This window comes from Drosophila simulans, chromosome 2L (genome assembly GCF_016746395.2).
Source record: "Drosophila simulans strain w501 chromosome 2L, Prin_Dsim_3.1, whole genome shotgun sequence".
Classification (NCBI taxonomy): Eukaryota; Metazoa; Arthropoda; class Insecta; order Diptera; family Drosophilidae; genus Drosophila; species Drosophila simulans.
In genome coordinates, this window is record NC_052520.2 from 8401719 (window position 1) to 8425025 (window position 23307).

The 23307-nt window shown below is 44.7% G+C and overlaps 4 protein-coding genes, 1 long non-coding RNA gene and 1 other non-coding gene across 7 annotated transcripts; 4 read left to right on the forward strand and 2 right to left on the reverse strand.

Annotated features, from left to right (window-relative positions):
* Positions 1–21269, forward strand: LOC6731528 (unconventional myosin-IXb). Of its 2 annotated transcripts, XM_016179804.3 has the most exons (9): positions 1–312; positions 9231–9679; positions 9802–10019; positions 15689–15975; positions 16125–16712; positions 17382–18086; positions 18580–20239; positions 20303–20460; positions 20528–21269. In XM_016179804.3, exons 2-9 carry the CDS (start codon positions 9270–9272, stop codon positions 20771–20773), a joined length of 4272 nt encoding a protein of 1423 aa, XP_016024202.1. In that variant the 5' UTR covers positions 1–312; positions 9231–9269; the 3' UTR covers positions 20774–21269. The 2 variants fall into 2 exon arrangements, with proteins under 2 accessions (XP_016024202.1, XP_016024201.1); XM_016179803.3 differs by lacking the exons at positions 1–312; positions 9231–9679; positions 9802–10019 and adding an exon at positions 11506–12591.
* LOC27206771 lies at positions 1963–3016 on the reverse strand. The gene is made up of 3 exons (XR_001600124.3): positions 2767–3016; positions 2324–2708; positions 1963–2265 (listed from the first exon to the last, which is right to left on the reverse strand). It is a non-coding gene; the product is annotated as an uncharacterized LOC27206771 (long non-coding RNA).
* On the forward strand, positions 10228–11081 carry LOC6731526. Its single transcript, XM_002078638.4, has 2 exons — positions 10228–10305; positions 10366–11081. The coding sequence occupies exons 1-2, from the start codon at positions 10243–10245 to the stop codon at positions 10843–10845; spliced, it is 543 nt and encodes a 180-aa protein (XP_002078674.1). The 5' UTR covers positions 10228–10242; the 3' UTR covers positions 10846–11081.
* Trnad-guc lies at positions 14617–14688 on the reverse strand. Its single transcript has one exon. It is a non-coding gene; the product is annotated as a tRNA-Asp (tRNA).
* On the forward strand, positions 14915–15612 carry LOC27207884. The gene has a single exon (XM_016183523.3). The coding sequence runs from the start codon at positions 15009–15011 to the stop codon at positions 15420–15422; it is 414 nt and encodes a 137-aa protein (XP_016024203.1). The 5' UTR covers positions 14915–15008; the 3' UTR covers positions 15423–15612.
* Positions 21270–21481: 212 nt separating the features above from the next.
* LOC6731529 lies at positions 21482–23199 on the forward strand. The gene is made up of 3 exons (XM_016179805.3): positions 21482–21782; positions 21840–22771; positions 22827–23199. Exons 1-3 carry the CDS (start codon positions 21605–21607, stop codon positions 22932–22934), a joined length of 1218 nt encoding a protein of 405 aa, XP_016024204.1. The 5' UTR covers positions 21482–21604; the 3' UTR covers positions 22935–23199.
* Positions 23200–23307: the final 108 nt, after the last annotated feature.

Consider the following 23307-nt stretch of genomic DNA (forward strand, 5'->3'; position numbering starts at 1 on the left):
AGGTCGCCCCGTACGGTAGTGCCTCTCGACCAGCGCTCTCGGATCTCGATCGCCTGGAAATCTCGTAATCGCCCCGAAGTGCGCGTAGTGAATTGTGCTGGTGCTGACAGTGTAACGCTTGATAGAATAATAAATAATAAGTATTGGAGTGGGAGATCCACAAAGAAATGTGGCCAAGCTACCATAAATAAAGTGCGGATTTCAAACGAGACGATAAATCTATTCCCGAAACGGGCACGCAATCGAGGGAATTCGAATCCACCTTACGGTGTACGCTTGGTTCTTGGATAGGTTCAGGTTCCGCTGAGAGCGGTAAGTACGCAATTACCTTCGCCATCGGCAAGGGTCACTTCGCAGGCGATTTATGTGTATGTGCTGTGCTTTGCTGGCCTGGGGTCTTGGGTGTTTAGGTGTTGGCGTTCCCGCTGGGCGCCCACAGCACTTCCCAGTACCCCAACCTCGACCATGACCATCTGACCATCCCCAGTCATGACAAATGAACATGTTGCCGCGGCATGATCAGCGGTCCGCGCATCTTTCCTTTGATTGAATTGAAATATCCACAAGATTGGTGGTGGTACCATGGACGCGGGGTAGCCGCGGTAGCTTGCATGATTTGAGAGCACCAGCAACTTTTGTCATTCCCAAAAAGATAAGGGGCACGAGAGGCAGTTGGTACTCGCACGTAAAAGCCAGCTCCCAGTTGCCGGACATCGAGTCCTTCGTGTCGTCGTCGCTTTTTGTCCATTTAAGCCACAAAGAATTCGAGGGGTTCGCTTTTGTATAGCTATGGTAACCTTCTTCTGGTTAGGTTTCAGGCTTAATCATTTTATAATAAATGTTAAATAAGTATTGGCATATATTTGCTTAAAAGGGAAGTTTTTATAATAATAATAATGACTTTATCAACCATAAACCAATAGGGTAGCAAGACCTCTAAGTTCTTGACAGCTTTCATTAGAACCTTTGAAGCCGTCGATAAATAAGCTACCGCAGTGAAATTTACTCGTTTGCTTCCTTTGCGGATTGCGTGTTTGGATTGCACGAGATTCCGTGGAACCACCTGTGGTGCGAAAGTGCCTCGATTGTGGACCCGCGAACAATTTTATTTCTGCGGATGCAAAGGGTTAAGTCTTACCCATTCCGATTAGCTGGCGGACGCACGATTCCACTTCCTGGGAAGATAAATGGACGCCACAGTTTGATGGAAAACTATCTATTCAGCACGCACCTAGAAATGATTTGGAATATCTTACAGAAATTGTGCCATATAAGTCTTGGGGCTTATGCAACAACTTAATTACTCATCATTTACACGAACTATGAACAACCCCTTGGGCGCATATCTTCAAGATCTGAATATGAATGCTTTTTCCAGTTATTCAAACTTTAGTTGCTACAAGTCGGAAACACTAATTAATTTTTATTTGTAAGTTGATATCTTACACATCAAACTTAGCTGCCAAACTCACTGAACCGAAACCGAGATTTTCCACATACTGCACTCCCAAAAGATGCATCATTTGGTATGGAATGATATGTGTTGGTGATCCCCCCAAGCTTGCACCATTCCCAGGCTGTCTTCCCTTTTTCAGGGCAGACCTTTTCGACCCATCCCAACATTGTGCATCATGTATTGCAAATCGCTGGACTGATGGGAATACGAATACGAATTCGAATGCATCAATGTCAGCCAGACAGACGACACTTTTACATCTGTCAATCGGACGCAGTGCCTCCTCAGTGGCCCCTGTAGATGTGGATACAGCACAGCCCGCTAATCTCTCATAAGTACTTTATATTGTTGCTCTGTAAAGTATTTCACTATTTCGCTGCTGAGAGAAAGACGTTTTCGTTTCACATCCGTTTCGCTTGATTTTGATCAGATGCAATTCAATTTACAATTCACTTTCTTCTTCGCAGACAATGCGATGCAGCAAATGTTGCATGTACGTACGAGCTTAACGTTCCACTTGGCTGACAGGCGGTGTTAGACCTCCGGTTTTTCATCATCTTCAGTCGTTTTTGTCGCCATCCGCTTACTGTATCATAAACATTCATGCCAACTTTTTGTCTTCATATCCTCACGAAAGGTCTCTGAGTTCAGTGATTCGTTTTGTTATGAGGTTGAGAGAGGCAAATTATAGTTAATATAATATCTAATGAGTAATGATTATTAGAAGGATATAGACAGGATGAAAGTTCCAAAAAACTAGATTTAGATAAAAACCCATATATTCCTTATTGCTGTTATAGAATCACCTCCTTAAAACCCGATAAATAAATGGTAAAATATCATTCCATTAACATAAACGCATACAACCTTATGATCACTCCTTCAAAGGTGCTCTCATCTTCGGGCTGAATCCTTGGCACTTACTCCTCGTTTTCGCTGACTGTCGCGATGCGGTTGCCACCAGAAACCAGTTCCTGAGCTCCCTGTCCTCGACGATCTCATGAGGTATTTGTTTGGCACGACATTTGCTTCTTGGCCGGGGTGATGTTGTGCTGTAGCTCCGCCTTCGACTTTTCCATGCTGGCGATGCTGGTGACGATGGCTATGATGACGTCGTCGCCACAGCACCATCAATGTCCCTGTCCATCCCACCCCGCCGGTCCATGGATCACATCATGTCGTCACGCAAACTTTAATTCGTTCATTAATTCTGGCGGCAAACGGTTAGCCGGCTTGGTGGGCGTGGAAGTAGCTGGAAGTGTTAATTAGTTGTTAGTGTCTCCGCCTGCCCGTCGAGGATATATACATACTTAATGAGCGCCACTGCAGCTCCAATGTCAATCGTGAGTGCCTCTGCCCAGTGCGCCCAGTGCCCAGCCAACTGCTTATTAATCTGTCCAGATAAGAGGAAAGTTCCATACACAGCTGCAAATGGACATGGCAATTGAAGATATATCAACCATAAATGCTTTTAGCTTCGGAAATAAATTCTATGTCTTTCGTTTTGTTCTAAGAAATAGGGTAACTTAACTTTTTTTCGGTGGTCAGCCAACTTTGGTTTTAAAACCCTTGCTAAATTTCCGATCCAAAAACTTTTCAAGTACTTGAATCGATTATTTTTAACCGCCGCTCTTGCCAGGTGATTTCCATAATTGTGTAAATTGCTCGAGTCGTCGTTGCAGCGGTTTGTTGCGAATCAGCATTTCCACTTTTGAGAAATGCCTGTTGTCTGCGAGGAGCAGTCACAAATTAGTGACCGAGGAACTGAAACTGGGCACATCGATCCAGCGACCAATTGCAGAACCCTTGCCAATAAATTCCTACAAGCAATTTTGACCCAGGTCCAGCGATCCGCTGCGAAAGGCGCAGGTGATGCGAGGTGAGGTCCAATCTTGGAATTGGGCCCCGAAGCGGCAGTATACTGCTAGTGCCCCCACCTCTGCGCAGGATCCACAGAATCACCGCCAGAATCTGGTGTGGGTGGGTGTGCAGCTGTGTGTGCTGTCAACTGGCAGCCGGTGATCCATAGTGCCCATGCGGAAATGGTGGCCAAGGGTGTGCAATTGCATTGGCCATATCCACATCCACATCCATGGACATGGCCATAGCCGTAGCTCTTTGGCCATGGCAATTGCGATTGCATTTTCTTTATCGCATCCTGCACAAATTACGAAAATATTTCACGTTCCTCGGGGTTTGGCCAACTTATTTGTATGTGAGGCTGTGCCGTTGCCTCCTTGGGTCACTTGCCCATCGAACGTGTCCACATTTGTTTTGAGCATCTTTGGCTCCATTGAGGAATTCCTGCTTCGATCCTCGTGCTCTTTGACTTGCCGCGTGGGAGAGATAGATAAATATATTCAAGCATCCAATAGAAAATACAACCATAGCAGGTTACTTACTAACTTATCCAGCTTGGTGGCATATTCATGGAAGTCTGCATCTAATATCTGGCTATTTTTTATGGTCTTAAAAACTTACTATTTTTTGAATCAGCAATCTAGCCTCTTAACTCGTTTTTTGCACGCACATTCTAAGACAATTCATATCGATACAAAAAATGGGAGTAAGCCACTGAGTAATTGCAAACTGGTTAAACCCAATTGGGTCGGGATTAGTTAACCTAGAATCATATATGGTAACTGCCATTTAATAACTCATTGTGAAAGAAAACGCGATTAATAGAAAAATGTAATGCAATTATAAAGGAATCTACCCTGTCAAGATTGAGAATGTTTCAGTTTTATTCCTCATTGTTAAAATCAATTGGTTAAAGTGTTTGAACATCAATAAATACTTAATTAAGTTAGGCAGTTTCGAATAGCAGCTATAAATGTTACAACAGATTCAGCAACCAATAAAATCTTTAGCACTTTCCACAAATAAAAGTTTTTTTTTTAACAATGCCTTGCGGACGCTTGGAAACCCACAATTAGTATTAAAACTCAATCGTTAAGATTCCGCTGATTGGTTTGTAAGCCTGCGGCTCTTAAACAGCTAGGATCCAAGATCAGGAGAAGCTATAGGTCAAGTTGGAGCCATCTATCTCGATGCCACAACTGACTGATGATGGCTTATGCAACAGCCAAGTAGTTCTGCAATTCATAAATATTAAGTGTCGGGCTTTAAAATCGCAGAGAAGTCTCGTCTAATTGTTTGCCTCCTTTTATTGGCGACCATCGCATCGATCCAGTGCCAATGCCACTGTGCAGCGCCGTCGGAATGGCGAGGACAAGTTTTTGTGGGCCAACCACGATCGTGATCTTGGCCAGGTCCTTAGCGGGCTACACGTGCTGGCATCCACGTCCACTTCCACTTGCATCGTGATACGAAACGATATTGCGTAACCTGCACGCGACAAGAAATTTAACGCAATGCGGATAGATCGATGCAGGCACAGTGGCGGTCAATAAAATAGGTTCATATTATTAATTTTAATATCCCGTAAAATATGGAATAGAAATCATTTTCATGCAAATAGAATTTATCTCTTATTTTATCTCTTTTGCATCTAAAGAAATTATCTTAGAATATCCCTTCTCAAAAATACATTTTCAAAGTTTGTATTTAATGTAGTTGTGCATGTACCTATTGTTATGCCGCGCACTGTACATGGACTTAGATCGATCTATTATGGAGCGATCGTCGTGCTTCCAATCGACATTGCTGAAGTCGGATTTAAAGCTGAGAGAGATGTGCCTTGTTGGGACCTAATGCAATTAAGATTCGATTAAAAGTTTTCACACACCTTTCGTCGTTTGGCTTGGATGTCAGGTGTGCCAATCCGGGATTGGGTTGGAGAATGGAGCTGGACTCCCACATAAATTAGCACGTTACGTGCCGTCGAGTGTGCTGCCGCTATCCGCTGTGCACTTCCTCATCCGTTTCCGCTTCTGGGCATCTGCTTAGAACGGGCGCGATGGGCTTGTTCGTGACCGAAACCTTAACGTCTTTTCCTTGGTCGCTGCTGGTTCTTTGTTTATGGCTGTGAAATTCGCAAATTGAATCTTGCACAGGTTGAAGACCAACTGCCCCTTTTTTTTTCTCCCCAGCATCAGGGGAACACAGCCTGCTGAGCTATGCACACGTAATTATCCTTAAAGCCAGAAACGTGACGATATTTGCAATTTTCATGCATTTAAGTTCCGTTGAAAATGTTCGGCAGGAATGCGAATATTAATGCCGAATGCGAACTCAAAGCGGATTCGAATTTCGCATACATTGTGGCTGATTCGCGGGATAAACCACTTTTTTTTGCCTTTTAACTGACAGACGGGTAAGGTTTTAATTGTAGCCCTCAGCAGAGAATGGAGTTAGCCATTATATGAGCGACTATATAGGTTAATTAGGGAGAACATATAATGCAGATTAACAAGGTCATTTTATTTGATAAGTATTCAAGACAATAAGTTTCCAGCTCATTAGTTAGCTTGCATTGCAAACACAGTACTTTCCACTTTATTCTTAATAATAGTTGATAATTACCAAGAAAATCACATACGAATGCAGATATCGATCTTCTTAGAAAATTATGATTAATGTTCTGAATACGATTAGCAGTAAGGATTGGTTAAATTCTGCTGTACAATAGAAGGACGCAGACAATTGGCTGGAACAACGGGCAGAACAAACGCGATTACCAAATCAACGAGAGCCACAACCACATGGCATCCGCACCAAATTTCATTGAGTTTCGACTGCCTTCGTCTGTCGACTCGATTCGCGAAAATATTTCTCAATGTCTAACCCGAGGCCATGGCCAAGGAGTCGTACGGATCTCCAACGGTCTACCTTCGAACGTCCAGACCCTGGCCACCACCACCTATTAATCAAAATCTCTTGATCTACACAAATCCGTGCACTGCAAGAAATCGCGAACTAGTTGAATATTCAGCCATGGGAAGCCGGCAAAATTGGGTGACTACAAGATTTCTTCAAGTGTGTCCAAGTTCGAGGACAGCATCCACATCTGTAGCCCCTCCACGTTGATGGACGACCAAGACGCCAGGGCTGCGACTTTGAGTCCACCGAAAACTTCGTGTTTGGGTACACAGATCAACAAACTCTTTCTTCTAATGGAAACCTATGTTTTATTCTATATTTATGTTTGCTATTTTTTTAATTACTTTCTATCCCAAAACACTTTTAGTACTGTGTATTCTATTACCTGCTCTTAACTCGTGTTTAGCTTGAGGCTTAACCCTGTTGGGCAGTGTAACTTTTGGTGGAGATTGGCGGGGGCGGCGCTCGACCCTTGGCAGGGATTTCGTGGAGTGGGGAGCAAACATGCGGTAAATCACAAAAGCGAGCCACGATACCACGATGCGATAGCAGCTGTAGTTTGTTGGGCGCTCGGACTAGGCCTTGAGTTGGACTTACCGCCCTTGGCTCTTTATTAAATTAAGTTAAATCATGTAATTTCCATGTATCGAGTCAAAAGTGCACTTCTTACTCGAGGGAGGAGCTCTAGAGCCGGAGAATAGGGCTACATTCTAGGCCTGCAATCAACTGCAGGCCTGGGAAATTGCTCAGTCGATGCCTTCAAATTGATTGTAAATGTTTGCCCAGGCGGTTTTTAAGTATAGCTCAAAATGCTAAACATTGCCAGATATTCAAGTTGTTTTATAGAAAGATTAATATATCTTTCTGAAACAAAAAATGAATTATAACTTTGAAGAACTACTTCTTTCGATCTTTTTTTTAAAGAAGATACTTAATGTTGACCGTTCTTCATCATTAAAGCCACTGTTCTGCCAGAAGATATATCTCACCAATGTGAACTACTTCCCACTCGATATGAATGGAGCTGGAAGAAACATTTCTATCTGTCTGAATTTTAGCTCACTTATTAATTCATAGCTGAATTCAGCGTACGACGAATGCTGATTTGTTGAAATGTCTGCGAATGCAAATTGCCAGCGGCCCCCCACATGGGAAGTCGATCCGCTGGGCAGGAAGGGTGCTCCCTTTGGAAAGGTTTTCGGCTTGGAGTGGAGCGACCCACAGCAGCGTTTGCCATCCCACTTTACAGATTGGAGTGGAAATTGTATATCGCACTGGTGGTTAGAATAAATAAATTCCCGTCGGAGCAACGGAGCAGCAGTCAGTCGCTACCATTGCCCAGGTATTCCAGCGAACGGGTCTAGACGGACCACCTCCATCTGCATCTGCATCTGCTGCTGCAACTCTCCAGCTCTCCAGCTCCGCACAGCCTGCATATTTATGAGATTTATTTTATTTTATGCGATGTCGCTACCTGATACTCCGATATACTCCACGCCGGCTCCCGCTGTCCGTGTGCATTTATTAGATGACATATTTTATTCATTCTAAAAGGACCGGCGAGCAGGCGATTAGCCATGTTCAGATAGCCAAATTGTTCCGGATGGAATGGCTGGCGTTTTCGTTTCCGCTGGTTAAGCCGATTTATGGCCAAACATTTCCTTCGCCGTGTTATCCTGTCATTGGAGTTGGTGAAATGAAGGGGAATTTGCGGGAAGGTGGAGCCAATCAGCAGCAATATATTGACAAAATCAAAGTACTAGATTGTTGGCCCTGTGGGAATAGGCCTTTCACGTTAACCCCTTCCTTCGAAGCTACTTCTCTCTCATGTTGCGTAATAAACCACAAGTGGCTCAGATATCTCTGATCTCAAACAGACTTTTACAGGCAGAGAAAATGGTCACTTAACGTAGAATTATAAAAACATATATTACAGAAGACATATAGTCAGTAAATATGTCAAAATAAATTATTAATCACATTTCGAATTTAGATATAAATCTGATAAAATTATAGTTTACAGTGTTCAAATATGCATTTTTTTTATTAAATTTATCAATTTTATCTTGGCCAAGAATAATCTAATTTATGTGACTTATCTGCGATACATTTTGCTATCTAAGAATCCGAATTTTTGACCGATTTCCGCTGAAGCTTTTTCTTTGTGTTCGAGAGTGACTTTAATCAAACGCCGCCGCCCGCTGTGTTGACATTGAAAAATGCCGACGCCAGCGGCCTGGTCTCCGATTTCTGCTGCCGATGGCGGCCACATGATCCTCCACACACGTCCAACACTTTATGACAATCATTTGAGTTAATTGCCAACGGGCCGGGTGGATCTCGATGGACCACACGGCGAAGTAACCGCGTGTGGCGTAAATACTGCGTCTCATTTGGCCAAGCAACTCATCTGTTTAGCCGTACTTGCAACATGTTGCATGGCGTGGTGTGGCGTCCCTGGTCCATCTTGGCCAGCAGCCCCGCCCCCAGCCGAGATCCATACACACTCCCAGACCCATACCCATACCCAGACCCATCTGAGCTGGGCAGTAAAAGGCATTAGCGTCCGTGTCTGTCACCTTCGTCATGGTCACGCTAATCGTGGTAATCGGCTGCGCCAATAAACCGACAGGTTTATGGACCTGCAGACGCGGAAGCCGGCCTCCTGCGACCAGACGCATGCGCACTTGATTTAAAAGCAATTAAAATGCGAATTGATGTCACGATCGATTTTTCACCAGTCGCTTAGAGCGTTGGAGCTAGCCAAATGCCAAAAGCAGGCCAAGTCCTCAATCCTACTTTCGCCAGATTGAAAAGATCCAGCTCAATTCCCATTTAAGCTTTATTTCATATCAATCAAATATTTATTAATAAGCTGTCTAGCAGGAAAGAAAGATTTTGTAAGAAATTGTGTCAATTAATGCTGAATAGGTTAGCACAGAGGATAACTAACTTAATATCACCATATAACAATTGTTGTCTGCCGTTTCAGCTGTTGACCAGTTGATGGGTCGATCAGGATGAGGCTGCTATGTTGCTGCCGGACCAGACTTATGCCGACTATGTCGTGGGCCGCCACCAGTTGCTGACCTACCACAAGAGCAGGAGTCGCGGCTTGAAGTCCAAGCTCCAGCGATCCAAGAGCTCCGATGCCAGCAGCAGCAGCTACGAGCGAACGGCGGACTTTTTCGAGAACATACCGGATTTTCATGGCGAGTCCCTTCCGACCTTTCTCTACAGTCCGTCGGTGGAGCAGGATGCCCAGGCCAAGGGCGATGCGGTGCGATTGGAGCGGGAGGATGAGGACGAGGACCAGGATAGCGAGAGCACCAGCCAGAGCGACGACTGCGAGGACGACGATGTCCTGCGACTGTGCGAGGACTTCCTCTGTCGCCATCGCATGCGACCCGATTTCTTCTGCCAATACCACAAGGCAGTCAGGTGAGCCTGCAAGTGATTTATTAATTTTAATCCCATAAAATTAAGTAATTTTATAAGATTATATCACATAATCATATTTTTTCCTTAATTTCTTTAATAATATGTTGTTTTCTCGATTTCAGTTCCACAACACCCTCACCAAAGCAAACGAAAACCTCAACTCCCATTGTGCAGTGCAAGTCCGCATCTCCGCCAGGAAAAGTCCAAGCGGACATAAAGGACCTTAAAGTGAACAGGACGAGTGCTGTAGTGGAAAGGTTCGCCAAATTCTCCGCCATTTACACGCTTCCAGTGCCCAAGAGGAAAAAGGCGTGCAACAAAACCACTGGAAATATCACAGGTAAAACTAAATTACTCAATTCATTGTCTAAACAAATGTGTCTTTAGTTTCCCGTGACATTTCATGGGGTCACTCCCCTTTTTTATCAGACATTATAATAAAAATTATCAGAAATTTTATAGACCATAGACATGACACAGTTTGGCCCGATTTTATTATATATTAGAGAGAACGGCATAATCAGCAGTTTCGACGCTAATTACGATTAGTTTAGTAAGTGAGCATGTGGCTCTGGGAGCTTAAAGTTTTTCTAATCCTGTGGACGGTCTCCCAGGTATATATACCTGTAGGTATATAGCTTTTTCTAGGACTATTTAAATTTAATTGATAAATGTTGGACTTACAGTGTTGGGGAAAGAATTTGATCGGTCGATTTGAGTCGATAAATGGTATTGAAGGCGAAGAGGAAACTCTATTCACTTGTTCATTGCGCCTCGTGGGAAGAGAACGTATGTTGAATGGATCGGTTATGCACCAAGTCGACTTGGACGACTCCTTCGAGGTGTGGATGGATATTCTGCACTTCAAGAACGGAGAGTGGGCTCACGGAAATATCAAAGTGCGAACGAAGCCCTGCGATTGGTTCACCAACTACTTTGGCAAATACTTCCTGCCATTGATCAAGGATTCAAATCTACCGCCCATTCAAGAGATGTGTGTATTCCCAAAGGGTGAATATTACTTGCGAAATACCAAGATCGAACCTCAAAACTGGCCGCCGATTTTGTATCGAGGCCTAAACCAATTCAACATTAATTATGTAAGGGATGGCAAAAGTACTGGCGGCATTCAATTTGTCATTGACTTGGAAGATAAAAAATTGTAGCCAAGTCATATAAAAAACGGGAAATCAAAAAGTTTTCTTGTTATAAATAAAATTCTAATTCGAAAAAAGCGGGTTTAAATGGCAAGCAGTCGCCAGTGAGTAAAGGTGTTAAACAAGCAGTGCCTCTCGACACCCATTGTTACTTAAGCAGTTTTGACTGCTTGTGTCTGCGAAGCGGTTATAAAGTAATCGATAACACATTCAACGATCGAGCGCAAAGTAGTTTGAACCGCAACATTCGGCTACCGTTATTTTTAAAAGGAATTATAAAATTTTTAAAGCTGTGAATAAATGGTAAAGTGTAAATTGATTTGATGAAAAGGTTTGCCTATCCTTATACTTAGGGAGTATTTTTAAGGTCATGTGGTTGTGTTTTTGTATAACGCCTAGAAGCTAAGTAAACACCTTTGTGCATCTATGAGCATTCCCACTGCAATGCTGTGGGAATTGCGAAATGCAGCAAAGCAACAAACAATCGGTACTAATTATCACGCGACCAGCGAAACGAGTCGAGATGGTCGGCGGGCGGAGGTTCAAACACTTGACCTCATATTTGAGCAACTGCACGCATCTCGGAGGGTAGAGCCTTTTACCTGTTAGAAAAGTTACCTGGCCGAGCGGGAGAGCACGTAACCAGAGCTGAGAGGCCCGACCCGAGATCTTAGGGAGCTGCTCCCAAGCAGCAGAAGCAGCTATCAGTCTGCCGCTGGAGTTTGAATCGTTCGCATCGGGTGCTCGCGTTTGAATGTTGTACGTGTAACTCAACCCTCTCTCTCTCTCGCTGGACTGAAAACCGAGTGAAACGGTCGCACAAAACCCAATTAAAGTTTATAATTAATCGGCGAAAAGGTCACGCTGGTCGAGAGTTGAAAGTGCCACCAGCGAATTCGCGGATCTAGTGGATCGATCTGAAAACTCCAATCCATCGCGCTCCGTGTGGCTGTATACCGACTGGCGTACTGTGTTCGTGTGTACCTTCGAGGTATCGAGAGGCATCGAGGTATCTAAGCGCACATCTACACTGGGTCTGGCTGCCTGTTGGACCTGGAGTTAAAGTTGGAAACTCGTTTTTCAAAACCAAAACGACGAAAAAAAAGTCTGCACAAAACGAGAAAATAAGCGCGGCCGCGAAGAAAACAACAGCAGCAACTAAAGCTAAAAGTGGGGGGGGGGAAAAAATAAAGCACAATAATATAGGAAAAGCAAAAGCAGATCCAGAACCAAAACCAAAACCTGACGGCCAGGCTTACAGTGATTTGGTTCGGTTTGGTTTTTGGCCGTCGCTCGCCCTTCTGCATTCTTTTCGCTTGTTTACTTATTTTCGTGTGCTGTGCGGTTGCTTCACTTGTTGCAGCTGCACATACGTTCGCCCAAACATATACATATATATATATCCCGCTCGCAACATACGTATGTATATATATTTATTCGGACTCGGTTTCGGGTTCGGTCTGTATGGCATAGATATAGATACGGTGCCTGCCAGAGCCTGTGCGGAAAACGAAAAACGAAATACGAATACGAATACGAAAACCTGTTCCTCCGGCCATTTGCGAGTGTATCGGTGGCGGTGAGAGCCTGTATACGGAATTATTCAAATAAGAAAATCGCCGTCTTGGTCGTCGTAGTCGTGGCCACACAAATGTTCAACAACGATGGCCACATTGGGCCTGTCAAAAGTCTTCATACTGGATAAATACTTTACCGAATTGCAAAAATTTTGGGAGACGGAGAAGAAGCTGCAGGGTAAGTTGGACAATATCCCTGTGAGTAAGCTATTCCATCAAGTGACAGGAATTTCGAGTTTGTTGTCCAAGTCTTTTGTATTGGAGTAAGGCAAATATTCATCAGCATCTTCAGCATGAAGAGCACTTCTTGAACATAAACAACTTTCACGGGAACACAAATGTAATAGATTCGTTTGGATAATAAAGTTAGTTGCTTAAGGAAATTTATTTAGTAATTTAGTAACTTACGGTTGAAAGGAGCAATCATTTAAACTTAATGAACTGACACGGTAAAATCAAGTTTGTTGCTTAAGTCTTTTGAATGGTTATACACAAGATGTGCGAATTTTATAGCATCTCATTGTAAACGCAATTAATCCAATATGAATTGCTTATTCATATGTTTTAAAAAGCTCATTGTTTTTATTTGAATATGTCCATTTCCCTTTTGAACACCAAAGACATGTCCGACTGAAACAGAAGCTTAACTTTATATTAAGCTTAATGGTCAAGCCATTTGCTTGATTTCTTTTCTGGACTATCTGTCCAGAGTGTCAGTTGATTGGTTCTCGACTTACTTGTCTTTACCATCTTGGGCTGCCTGTTTGAGTTTTTCAATCAACCTCCATGAGCATTCGCAGTCGATCGCATTCATATTCATAATCATCGGCAATAACTACAAACGGAATCCGCTTATATGGATACCTGGTTGTATGGGTGTCGCTTGCCTCTCGACTTGCAACATTTCATTTGAGCGACGCGACTGTTCTTCCACACCAACCTTCTCCCCTCCCATGCCAATGTGTCCACTAAAAGCAGATAACTTGTGCTCGGCGACCAGTTTGGGCCAACTTGGTTACTCAGCTTCCACGAAATTTTGTCGCCCGCTCCATGAAAAAAAACCCAGAGAACTGAAGCGTAGAGGAAAAGCCAATAAAGCTAATTGCTAATTACATTAATTTTAGTACATTAGTCTAGTTGGTGAAATTATCACCGATTGAAACAGAGACTCCAAATTGTACGCTTCACTTCGATGGCAGACTTTTCTGTACCTTTTTCTGTGGCTTTTGTCTTATTTCTTGAGTGCAACTTTGGGCCACGGAAAGCACTAAAAAAAAACCAACATCAAAACTGGTTTCCTATGTCTGAGCTCAAGTCATCAATGATATTGTTTTTTGTATATTGTCGACTCTGATTTTGTTATAAGCCTTCCAGGCTGCCTCTGTGTTTTGGCTCACCGATACATAATACACTACTACTACTACTACTAATTTTTCATTAGCTAATTAGTTTGATTTCCCGCTGAAGGCTGTAAAAAATAGGAGACAAGTTTCTGAAACGCATAAGCTTAATAAAATCTTGTTAGCTTTTCAGCGTTTTCGGTTTGTTGGGCTGTAACAATGACCTCTCGGCCCTGTTTTGAAAGTCTTCATAAATCAGTTGGCATTATGAGCTGTTCGTCGAGTCTGCCCATTGATCTTCTATTCTGGATGTACACACGTCTTTGAGATTTTGTATCCACCTGCCGCCAATTTGTGTTTCATCTTAGCGCTTTCGGTGTCTCTATTTTTCTTTAACTCCGGCGAAATTAGTTCATTAACATTTTATGTAAATGCTGACCATCTATATCTATTAAAATGACTTTTTCTGCTCCATAGGCACAAGCCTACCAAAGCAATTCGCGTGCACAAAAGTCTGTTGGCCCGGGCGAAATTAATCGGTGTGAATTGATTTTCGTTGTATTGAGTTGTTAATTAGAACTAATTAAATTCCTTTTCGCCATAATGAAGATTTTCATATGGTCTGCTGATTTTTATTGGTTTTTTTTTTAAATTTAAATCTTAGAAAGAAAACATCCCTTAAACATGTTAAATATTTTGGAACTTTGGTAAAACAAAACGATGGATACAAAAAATAAAATTTCAATGATCATATTGCCAAGTATATGTATTATCTTTCTTTATATATATTTACAAGAATGATATTCACTATTCTATTGAATTTACATAAATGAGCTAAATAATAAAAAAAAAAATTATCCTATCTCCCCGACGGGGAATTGAACCCCGGTCTCCCGCGTGACAGGCGGGGATACTAACCACTATACTATCGAGGATGTTGCGCGCTGACTGCCAATAGTTATATTTCGGATTCGTCGGTGTTCTCACTGCAAATTATTGTGCTAAGAATTCAAGCAAACATAAATAACTTATTTTTGGAAAATGTCTTAAATAGCTTTACTTATCAAAACAATAAATAAAACATGAGCAAACCACCCAAATATTCGAAGGTGTCTGCTTTTTTATTTGAACCTTCTAATTTATCACACTTTCCTCGAATTACCAGTCATTGGTTGCACTCTTTGCCAAAAATTTCATTGGGTTTCAAGAGCTTTCTTATTCTCTGTTGACTTTCATATACATTAACTTGTTAAATATGATAAAGGAACCAATTCCTGAAGTAGACATGATGATGGTGGCCAAAAATGCAGAGGTTCATCGGCGAGGCATCTTGGGCTTTGCTCCCCGGATCGGATTGGTCAATGTTGACTACGACGATCTGGACAGGATCGACAACTTCTATTTGGAGACCCAGAGGTATCGGGACTATTACCGCGATCCGCACAACATTCTGCACAAGCCGTCGCGTTTTCGGCAACATCAGGGAAAATGCGCAATTAAAGTGGACACCAGTGTCCAGAACTTGACCAGGCCGATCCGTTGGGTCAAGGAGAAAATGCCTGTGCTCTATCCTCCTCCAAGGGACACTGACATGATGTTGGGCACACCGATATCATCCAGGATATTAGGCCACTACAACAAGTCGACTTGTGCATCTTTTCTTCATTAGACAAATTGAATTCTATGCGATGGCAGGCGAACAGAGATTCTTTGCGAAGTCTTTATTACCCATTAAGTTGAATGCACTTAGTGGTTAGAAAAGGCGCACGCAGATCATCTCAGTTTATCTGTCAACGAAGATCAGAGCTCGGAGACAAATCAAAAGTATTGACTGCTAAAATAAATGTTTAAATGATAAACAAGACTATTTCATTTTTTCGCCGATGTTCTAACCAACATTATAATTAAACAATAACCTTATCCGCTTTTCTTCAGATGCATCTTCATCCAACGAGGCAGTTCATCTGCAGCAGCGGCTCAAAAGCCTGAGCACTGAGTTGGTGACTCTGCGTAACCGCCTGCATGTGGGTCATGGACCGGGTCAGGGTCAGAGCCAGGGTAATGGCGCGCAGCCCGTCGCCCCAGGTCCCAATGCGGGTCCCAAGGCCAACAACTTTGACCTAAACGCATCCAGTCCGAATCTCAATCTGAGCTCCAGCGGCGCAGGACTTTCAGCCAGCGCAGTTCAGCAACACACCAATGGCCATCACACGACATCGAAGGTAAGTTAGGGAACATAAACATGTTCTAGAACTAGGACCCTACTCTAGTATATATGTACAAATGTTCTATCGAACTTGTTACGCAACAAGTTTGTCCACATTCGATTTCCATTGATAAAGATGTTTATTTCCCTTCACTGCTCTTACAGAATCACAGCTTCAGCCACACATTGCCTGCGAACTCAGGCTCCGGCGGAGGAGGTGGCGCTGGAGGTGGGGCAGTGGTGTCGGCGAGGAACACGTCGATTCCACATCCACTTCCGCACCAGCTGGCCGAGAAGCCAGGCCTGTCGCATCAGCAGAGTGGCAGTGGACATGGCCAGTCCACCGGGACACTGCCACACATGAGTGGCATGGGAAATATCCTGGGGCCAGGTTCCCACTCCCATGCACCGGTCAACAACAACAGCAACAACTCCAACACGCTGCCCATGCGCTCCTCCAACTCTGGACACCTGGGCACCAATGGCGGAGGCGTTGGCCACCATCTCAGCCACGCCCACAGCCAGCAATTGCCATTCATCCCGCAGTCGAAGCACACGAATCCCTGCCAGAGTGTGAAGACTCTGCCCTTTGGATTCGGATTCTCCGAGAGTCAGCAGAAGATGCAGCAGCAGCAGCAACAGGGCAACTCCTCGCCCAAGGACATGCAGGATCTGATCCACTTGTCGGGACCGCTCACCGAGCACGCCGTCATGCGAACGCTCCAGGCCCGCTTCAACGAGCAGCGGTACTTTGTGAGTATTAGCGGGATCCGCCTCTGCGAATCACTTATGTCCACACAGAGCAACAGAAACCATTTGGAACCGGTCCCGGAGAGACGGGTCTACAGCAATTATTCTGATAGTTTGTCATTAAAACCCAACTCCGTTTGCACTCAGCCTTAGATTAACTGCTAATTTCGACAATTACTTGGCGGAAGGCCGAGGAAGTCGATATGATCTAGTCGAGGGAAATAGTTTGGCAGCCGGTGTTGCGGATGAGGTGTGAGCATATGAACAGACCAGGTGGGGCTTGGATCGGGTTTTCCACGTTTGCTGGTAGTGTTTATTCAATTAATGGGACGGAGATTGCTAGTTTTTAGCCACGGTCTTTCTTTATCCAAGTATATCTCAGAAGTTATAAAAGAAGTTATTTTAAACTAATTTAATTATGTAAAGTAAGCACTTGTATGGCATTTAATACCATTTAGTACAGAAAGGTTCTGTAAGCAATTGAATTTGAACTAGAGTAATTAACAAGATTTTGTTATTTCAAGATATCAAATACCCTGCGAAGTATCTTTGCTGAACCCATTGTTCACTCACTCATTTATACATTTTCCTCGAATTTCTTGAATGACCCCCGAAACTTTTGACTCACCGGGTTAATTAATGTACTATCATTTATCTTGCGCGGTGTTTCAGACGAACGTGGGTCCGATCTTGCTCTCCATCAATCCGTACCTGGACGTGGGCAACCCGCTGACCCTCACCTCCACCCGCGCCATGCCGCTGGCCCCGCAACTGCAGAAGATCGTCCAGGAGGCAGTGCGTCAGCAGAGCGAGACGGGCTATCCGCAGGCCATCATTCTGTCGGGCACATCGGGCGCTGGAAAGACGGCCAATGCGATGCTGATGCTGCGCCAGCTCTTCGCCATCGCCGGCGGAGGTCCCGAGACTGATGCCTTCAAGCACCTGGCAGCTGCATTCACAGTACTTAGATCCCTGGGATCGGCCAAGACCACGACCAACTCGGAGTCGAGTCGCATTGGCCAGTTCATCGAGGTGCAGGTCACGGATGGGGCTCTTTACCGCACCAAGATTCACTGCTACTTCCTGGACCAGACGCGCGTCATTCGTCCACTGCCGAAGGAAAAGAACTATCACATCTTCTATCAACTACTGGCTGGTCTCAGTCGGGAGGAGCGCCAGAAGCTCCACCTGGATGGCTACTCGCCGGCCAATCTGCGCTACCTGCGAGGAGACATCGGCCAGAACGAGCAGGAGGATGCGGCGCGGTTCCAGGCGTGGAAGACCTGCCTCGGCATCCTGGGCATCCCATTCCTGGACGTCGTTCGTGTCCTGGCCGCCGTTTTGCTGCTGGGAAATGTTCAGTTTATTGATGGAGGGGTGAGTAAAACATTAAACTTGAACCTTTTAATTTTATTTTAACTTTTTTTTTATTTTGTATAAATTACTTATGCTTAAATAATTAAGATTTTATAAACTCTGCATCAGTTTTAAAACAAAGCGTCTGCAGAGCCGCCTATATTTCATTACAACACTTCACCGCCATCTAGCGGAAATTTTAAGTTCTATCTTAGTTTGTTATTAGACGCTTCGTATACTGATGCTTCATTGGTGTGATGGTCAGAGTGCTGGCATTCGAATCCGTTCGCGCGAGTTCGAATCCAACTCTGGCATTCATATTTATAGAATGCGAAATTTCTTGCGCTGATGCCATATTCCATACGTCACAAAAATGGAGGTAATTTACGACTGATAAGCCGTGATCGACAAAACAATCTGAGCGAGAAATATATTTTGATTATTTTATGATCTGACTACGTAGTTATTAACTTTTAAAAACGTTACCTAATTAATGATTTGTTGTATATTACAGGGTCTCGAAGTGGATGTGAAGGGTGAAACGGAGCTGAACTCGGTGGCCAGTCTACTCGGCGTTCCGCCGGCTGCCCTCTTCCGTGGACTGACCACCCGTACCCACAACGTTCGTGGCCAGCTGGTGAAGTCCGTGTGCGGCGATGGTGATGCCAACATGACGCGGGACTGCCTGGCAAAGGCGCTCTACTGCCGCACGGTGGCCACCATTGTGCGGCGGGCCAACAGTCTGAAGCGCCTGGGATCCACGCTGGGCACCCTAAGCTCGGACTCGAATGAATCGGTGCACAACCAGGCGGATGTCGCCTCTCAGCACGCCTCCACCATTGGCGGTGGCAATGCGGGCTCCAAGTCGATGGCGGCCCTCAATAATGCGGTGCGCCATGCCACCTCCGATGGCTTCATCGGAATCCTGGACATGTTCGGCTTCGAGGAGCCCTCGCCGCATGCCCATCTGGAGCACTTGTGCATCAACCTGTGCGCCGAGACCATGCAGCACTTCTACAACACGCACATCTTCAAGTCTTCCGTGGAATCCTGCCGCGACGAGGGTATCGTTTGCGACACCGAGGTGGACTATGTGGACAATGTGCCCTGCATCGATCTGATATCCTCGCTGCGAACCGGTCTGCTCAGCATGCTGGATGCGGAGTGTTCGGTTAGGGGCACTGCCGAGAGTTATGTGACCAAGTTGAAGGTGCAGCACCGCAGCTCCACTCGCTTGGAAACGAAACCCACCGCCGAACCACACGATCCACGCATGTTTCTCATTCGTCACTTTGCCGGGCGGGTGGAGTACGATACTACGGACTTTCTGGACACCAACCGGGATGTGGTGCCCGACGATCTGGTAGGTGTCTTCTACAAGCACACCTGCAACTTTGGTTTCGCCACCCACCTCTTTGGCTCCGAGCTGAAAGCCCTGTATGCTCAGCAGCAGGCTCCAAGGGGTCTGAGCTTCCGGATCTCGCCCACATCACACTCGGATCTGCTAAACGGGGACGAGCCGGTGTCCACGCTGACCCAAGACTTCCACACTAGGCTGGACAATCTGCTGAGAACCCTGGTGCACGCCAGGCCGCACTTTGTGCGCTGCATCCGGAGCAATGGAACCGAAGCTGCCGGCAGCTTCGATAGGGCTACGGTGGTGCGCCAGATACGATCCCTGCAGGTCCTGGAGACGGTCAATCTGATGGCCAGTGGGTTCCCGCATCGTATGCGCTTTAAGCAGTTCAATGCCCGCTACCGTATGCTGGCCCCATTCCGCCTCTTGCGACGTAGCGAGGACAAGGCTCTGGAGGATTGCCAGCTGATTCTGCAGTACGCAATGGAGCAGCCGCCAGTGCTGGATGGCTCGGTGACCCTGGCCTGGGCTCCTGGCAAGCGTCATGTCTTCCTTAGCGAGGGCATTCGCCAGCACTTGGAGCACTTGCGCATCGAAATCAGGCACAAGAGCGCCACCCTGATGCAGGCCACCTGGCGAGGCTGGTGGTGGCGCAAGAAAATGGGCAGTGGCGGGCCCAAGCGCTCCAAAATCCCAGGTCTTCAACAGGCGCCACTGCCGAACAACAAGACCACGCCGAACTCCGCCGCACAGAGCAAGGCCGCATCCTCCACAATGGCCGCCCTTGCCGCTGTGGCAGCTGCTGCTCCCATTTCTGGTGAGATTCCCCCACGGGTATTCCCATTCTCCGACCAACTAATACGCAAACTCTATGATGCAGTACCACGCCTCTCGGCCAAGACAACGAACCTGGGCATTGGAGGCACTGTGGCCAGACCAAGGCCACAACCAATTGCTGGGACTCCTCCACCGGATCCGCAGGAGAAGTGCGACCAGAAGATCATACAGCAGACCTGTAACCTGTTTGGACTCGATTTGGTAAGTGTTTTCTATTATTATTGCTTTCTTGATAATATTGAACTTTCCAACTACTTTTATTTAACAGGAACGTCCGCCGCCAGTTCCGCCGTCTCGTTCCTACACGATCACCGGGAACTCGAAAATAAGCTATCCCCAAAACCGGGTCATGAAGATGAACTTTCCAGAGGAGGGACAGTCGGAGGCGCCGCAGCTAAAGAAGGGCGAGGCGGTGACCGTGGTGGGGGCCTCCACCGTTCGGGGTCACCTGATGGTGGAGCACAAGGGGCAGAGCTTCCACGTTCCCTTCCAGTTCATGACACTCAGTAAATAAGGACTACTGGTGGAATCTAACTGGTTATTATTCCATTTGGTCTGGTCGAGGGTGTAAGAATTTAAGGGATGGGGATGTCTGGCTCTCTTTGTTTTCAAATCTTCCTGATTTTAGACATCCCAATTCTAAAAGACTGTAAATATTCCACTTGGTAGATTAAATAACAAGCATTCTGTCTACGAAGCGCATGCTAACTGAGGTGCTCTAATTGGCCCCTGACTAACTTAGTATTATTATTGTCGCGTTTATAAATAAACGCCAATCGATAGGTTGTAGCTTCAATTACATACCCACAAGTGCCAATCAAATAAGTTCTTCCATCTAATTCATAAGTATTTTACATGTTACTGAGATTACATTATTTGCCGTTAAGTAATTAGTTAACTAAGTTTCAACAACGATATTCATTTATTATTTTTGAGTTCACTAAAGAATTGTGCATTTTATTAGACTAAGGTTCATTTCGTCATTCAAATAAACGAAGCATGCATTGAAATATTTAAATTATCTTTTATTACATAAAAAGGAGATGTTTTTTGCAAAATTACTAGGTGTAGTTAATTTTTCTGTTTATTATATAAAAAAGTGTTTATCCCATAAATAAACTAATAAGAAAAAAATCTTAATGATAAGTATTCATTTTTTCGCGCGTTCTTTTTAAATATTTTAATACGTTGATATATATATGTACTAATAGTGTTGGAAAGTGCCGCATTGCATTCAAGCAGTTCAAATGCAAGTAGTTCAAGTCTCGAGCGGCAAGCAAGCAAATAAACAGCTGACAGTATTTACTTTCGGTAATCTCGTTTTTAACAAAAATTTCGATGTGAGATGGAGCAAATAAATGAAGATGTTTGGTTAGATATACTAAAGTACCTGCCAATGAGAGATCAGCTTTCGCTGGCCGAAGTCAACGAGAATATATCGACATACGTGAAGTATCAATGGCGTCATCTCAAAAAAGTGACCCTGACCCGCGAGGATCTGGAGTTCCTGGACAATAATAAGAGTTAGCGCTGATGCTATAGATTCGATCCCATGATAATATATGTAACTTTTAACTTAGAGCTGATGCAGGAATGTGTGGGCGGCTGGTCGGCAACGGTGGAGCATCTCTATTTGCCAAGTGCCAACATTGAGATGCTGGTAAAGTGGACGGAATACGACTTTCCCCACCTCCGATCGCTGGAGTGCCACATGGACTACAATCTCGAGGAGGCGGACGAGGAGACCCTTCAGCTAACCGAGTTGTTTCCTCTCCTGACCAAGTTATCACTCAATAGCAGCACAACAGGTCGTTACTTGTGGCACTGGAAGCATTTAAAGGAGTTGAATCTCACCTGGTGCGAATACCTGGACCCGGACCATTTCAAAGAGATCTTTGGCAGCCTACGACTGACCAAGTTGACTATGCTCTACTACGGATACAACGTGAACCTGGGCGAAAATGTTGTGGATATAACGCGGTGCACCACGCTTGAAGAGGTGCACATCGATGACCACCATTTGCTGGGTTCTTTCCTGCCCCGACTGATGAATCTGCCACACTTCCGCCGCTTGGTCTTTTACACACGGGACTACTATGAGTATGTGCTAGGTTGGGTGGCCAGGCACAAGCCGCTAAAGGTTCAATCGCTTCTCTTCAACGACTCTTTCTGGAGCAGTGAACGGGTGGCGGAAAGTATACTGCATATGACCAATCTTCGTCGGCTGGTCCTGCAGGAGGATGACATCGATGCGCAGCAGCTGCACACCATCTGCCACAAATTGCCAAAATTGGAGGAGCTGCACCTTTTGGCGATGCGAGAAGTTCCGTCTCCGAGCCACCTGTGGAACTCCATAGGTCATTGCCATCTTCTTAGGATCCTTAACCTATCGTCTACCAAGCTGAGCAGTAAGTCGGTGGATCTCAGAAACTCCTGTCTGACAAAAGTTCTGCTAAGTCGCAGGATTCCGTTGACCCTGCATCTCCACAACACTGGATTGGCTCCTAGTAGAGTAAGTACAGCACAAGAAATTGTTCAATGACTACTAAGTTGAATTATTTACCTAGGTTTTACGGGATTTGGATAGTGCCTCTTTGAAAATCTCCTTTGAGCCCATCCATTTGAATATTTGGAGTTCGCGATTTGTGGAAATCGAATTCAGTCCAGACTCGTAGTAGTCATTTGAAAAACCTAAATGACAGTTTCTACCTCAATCCGTCCAGTATACAAATATGCGTAGATGGAGATTCAGATTATATACCCTGATACGGATATATATACCCTTTGTAAGGGTATAAAGTCAAATAGCTTATCAAAACAATAAAATATTGTCTTCCTTCCCAGATCGTATTAAATTCAAAAAAATAATCGTTTGTATTTTAAACTTCAAATGTACAACATTCGATTTTTAGAAAATAAAGCTGCAGACGTAACAACAAATATTGGCTGCTAAGATTTCACAAGAACAATGAATAAGAATGATAAGTATTTATCTTTATTGGGGCAAGTGCGCCAACCTTTGTTAACCTGCGAAACCGAAATGGATAG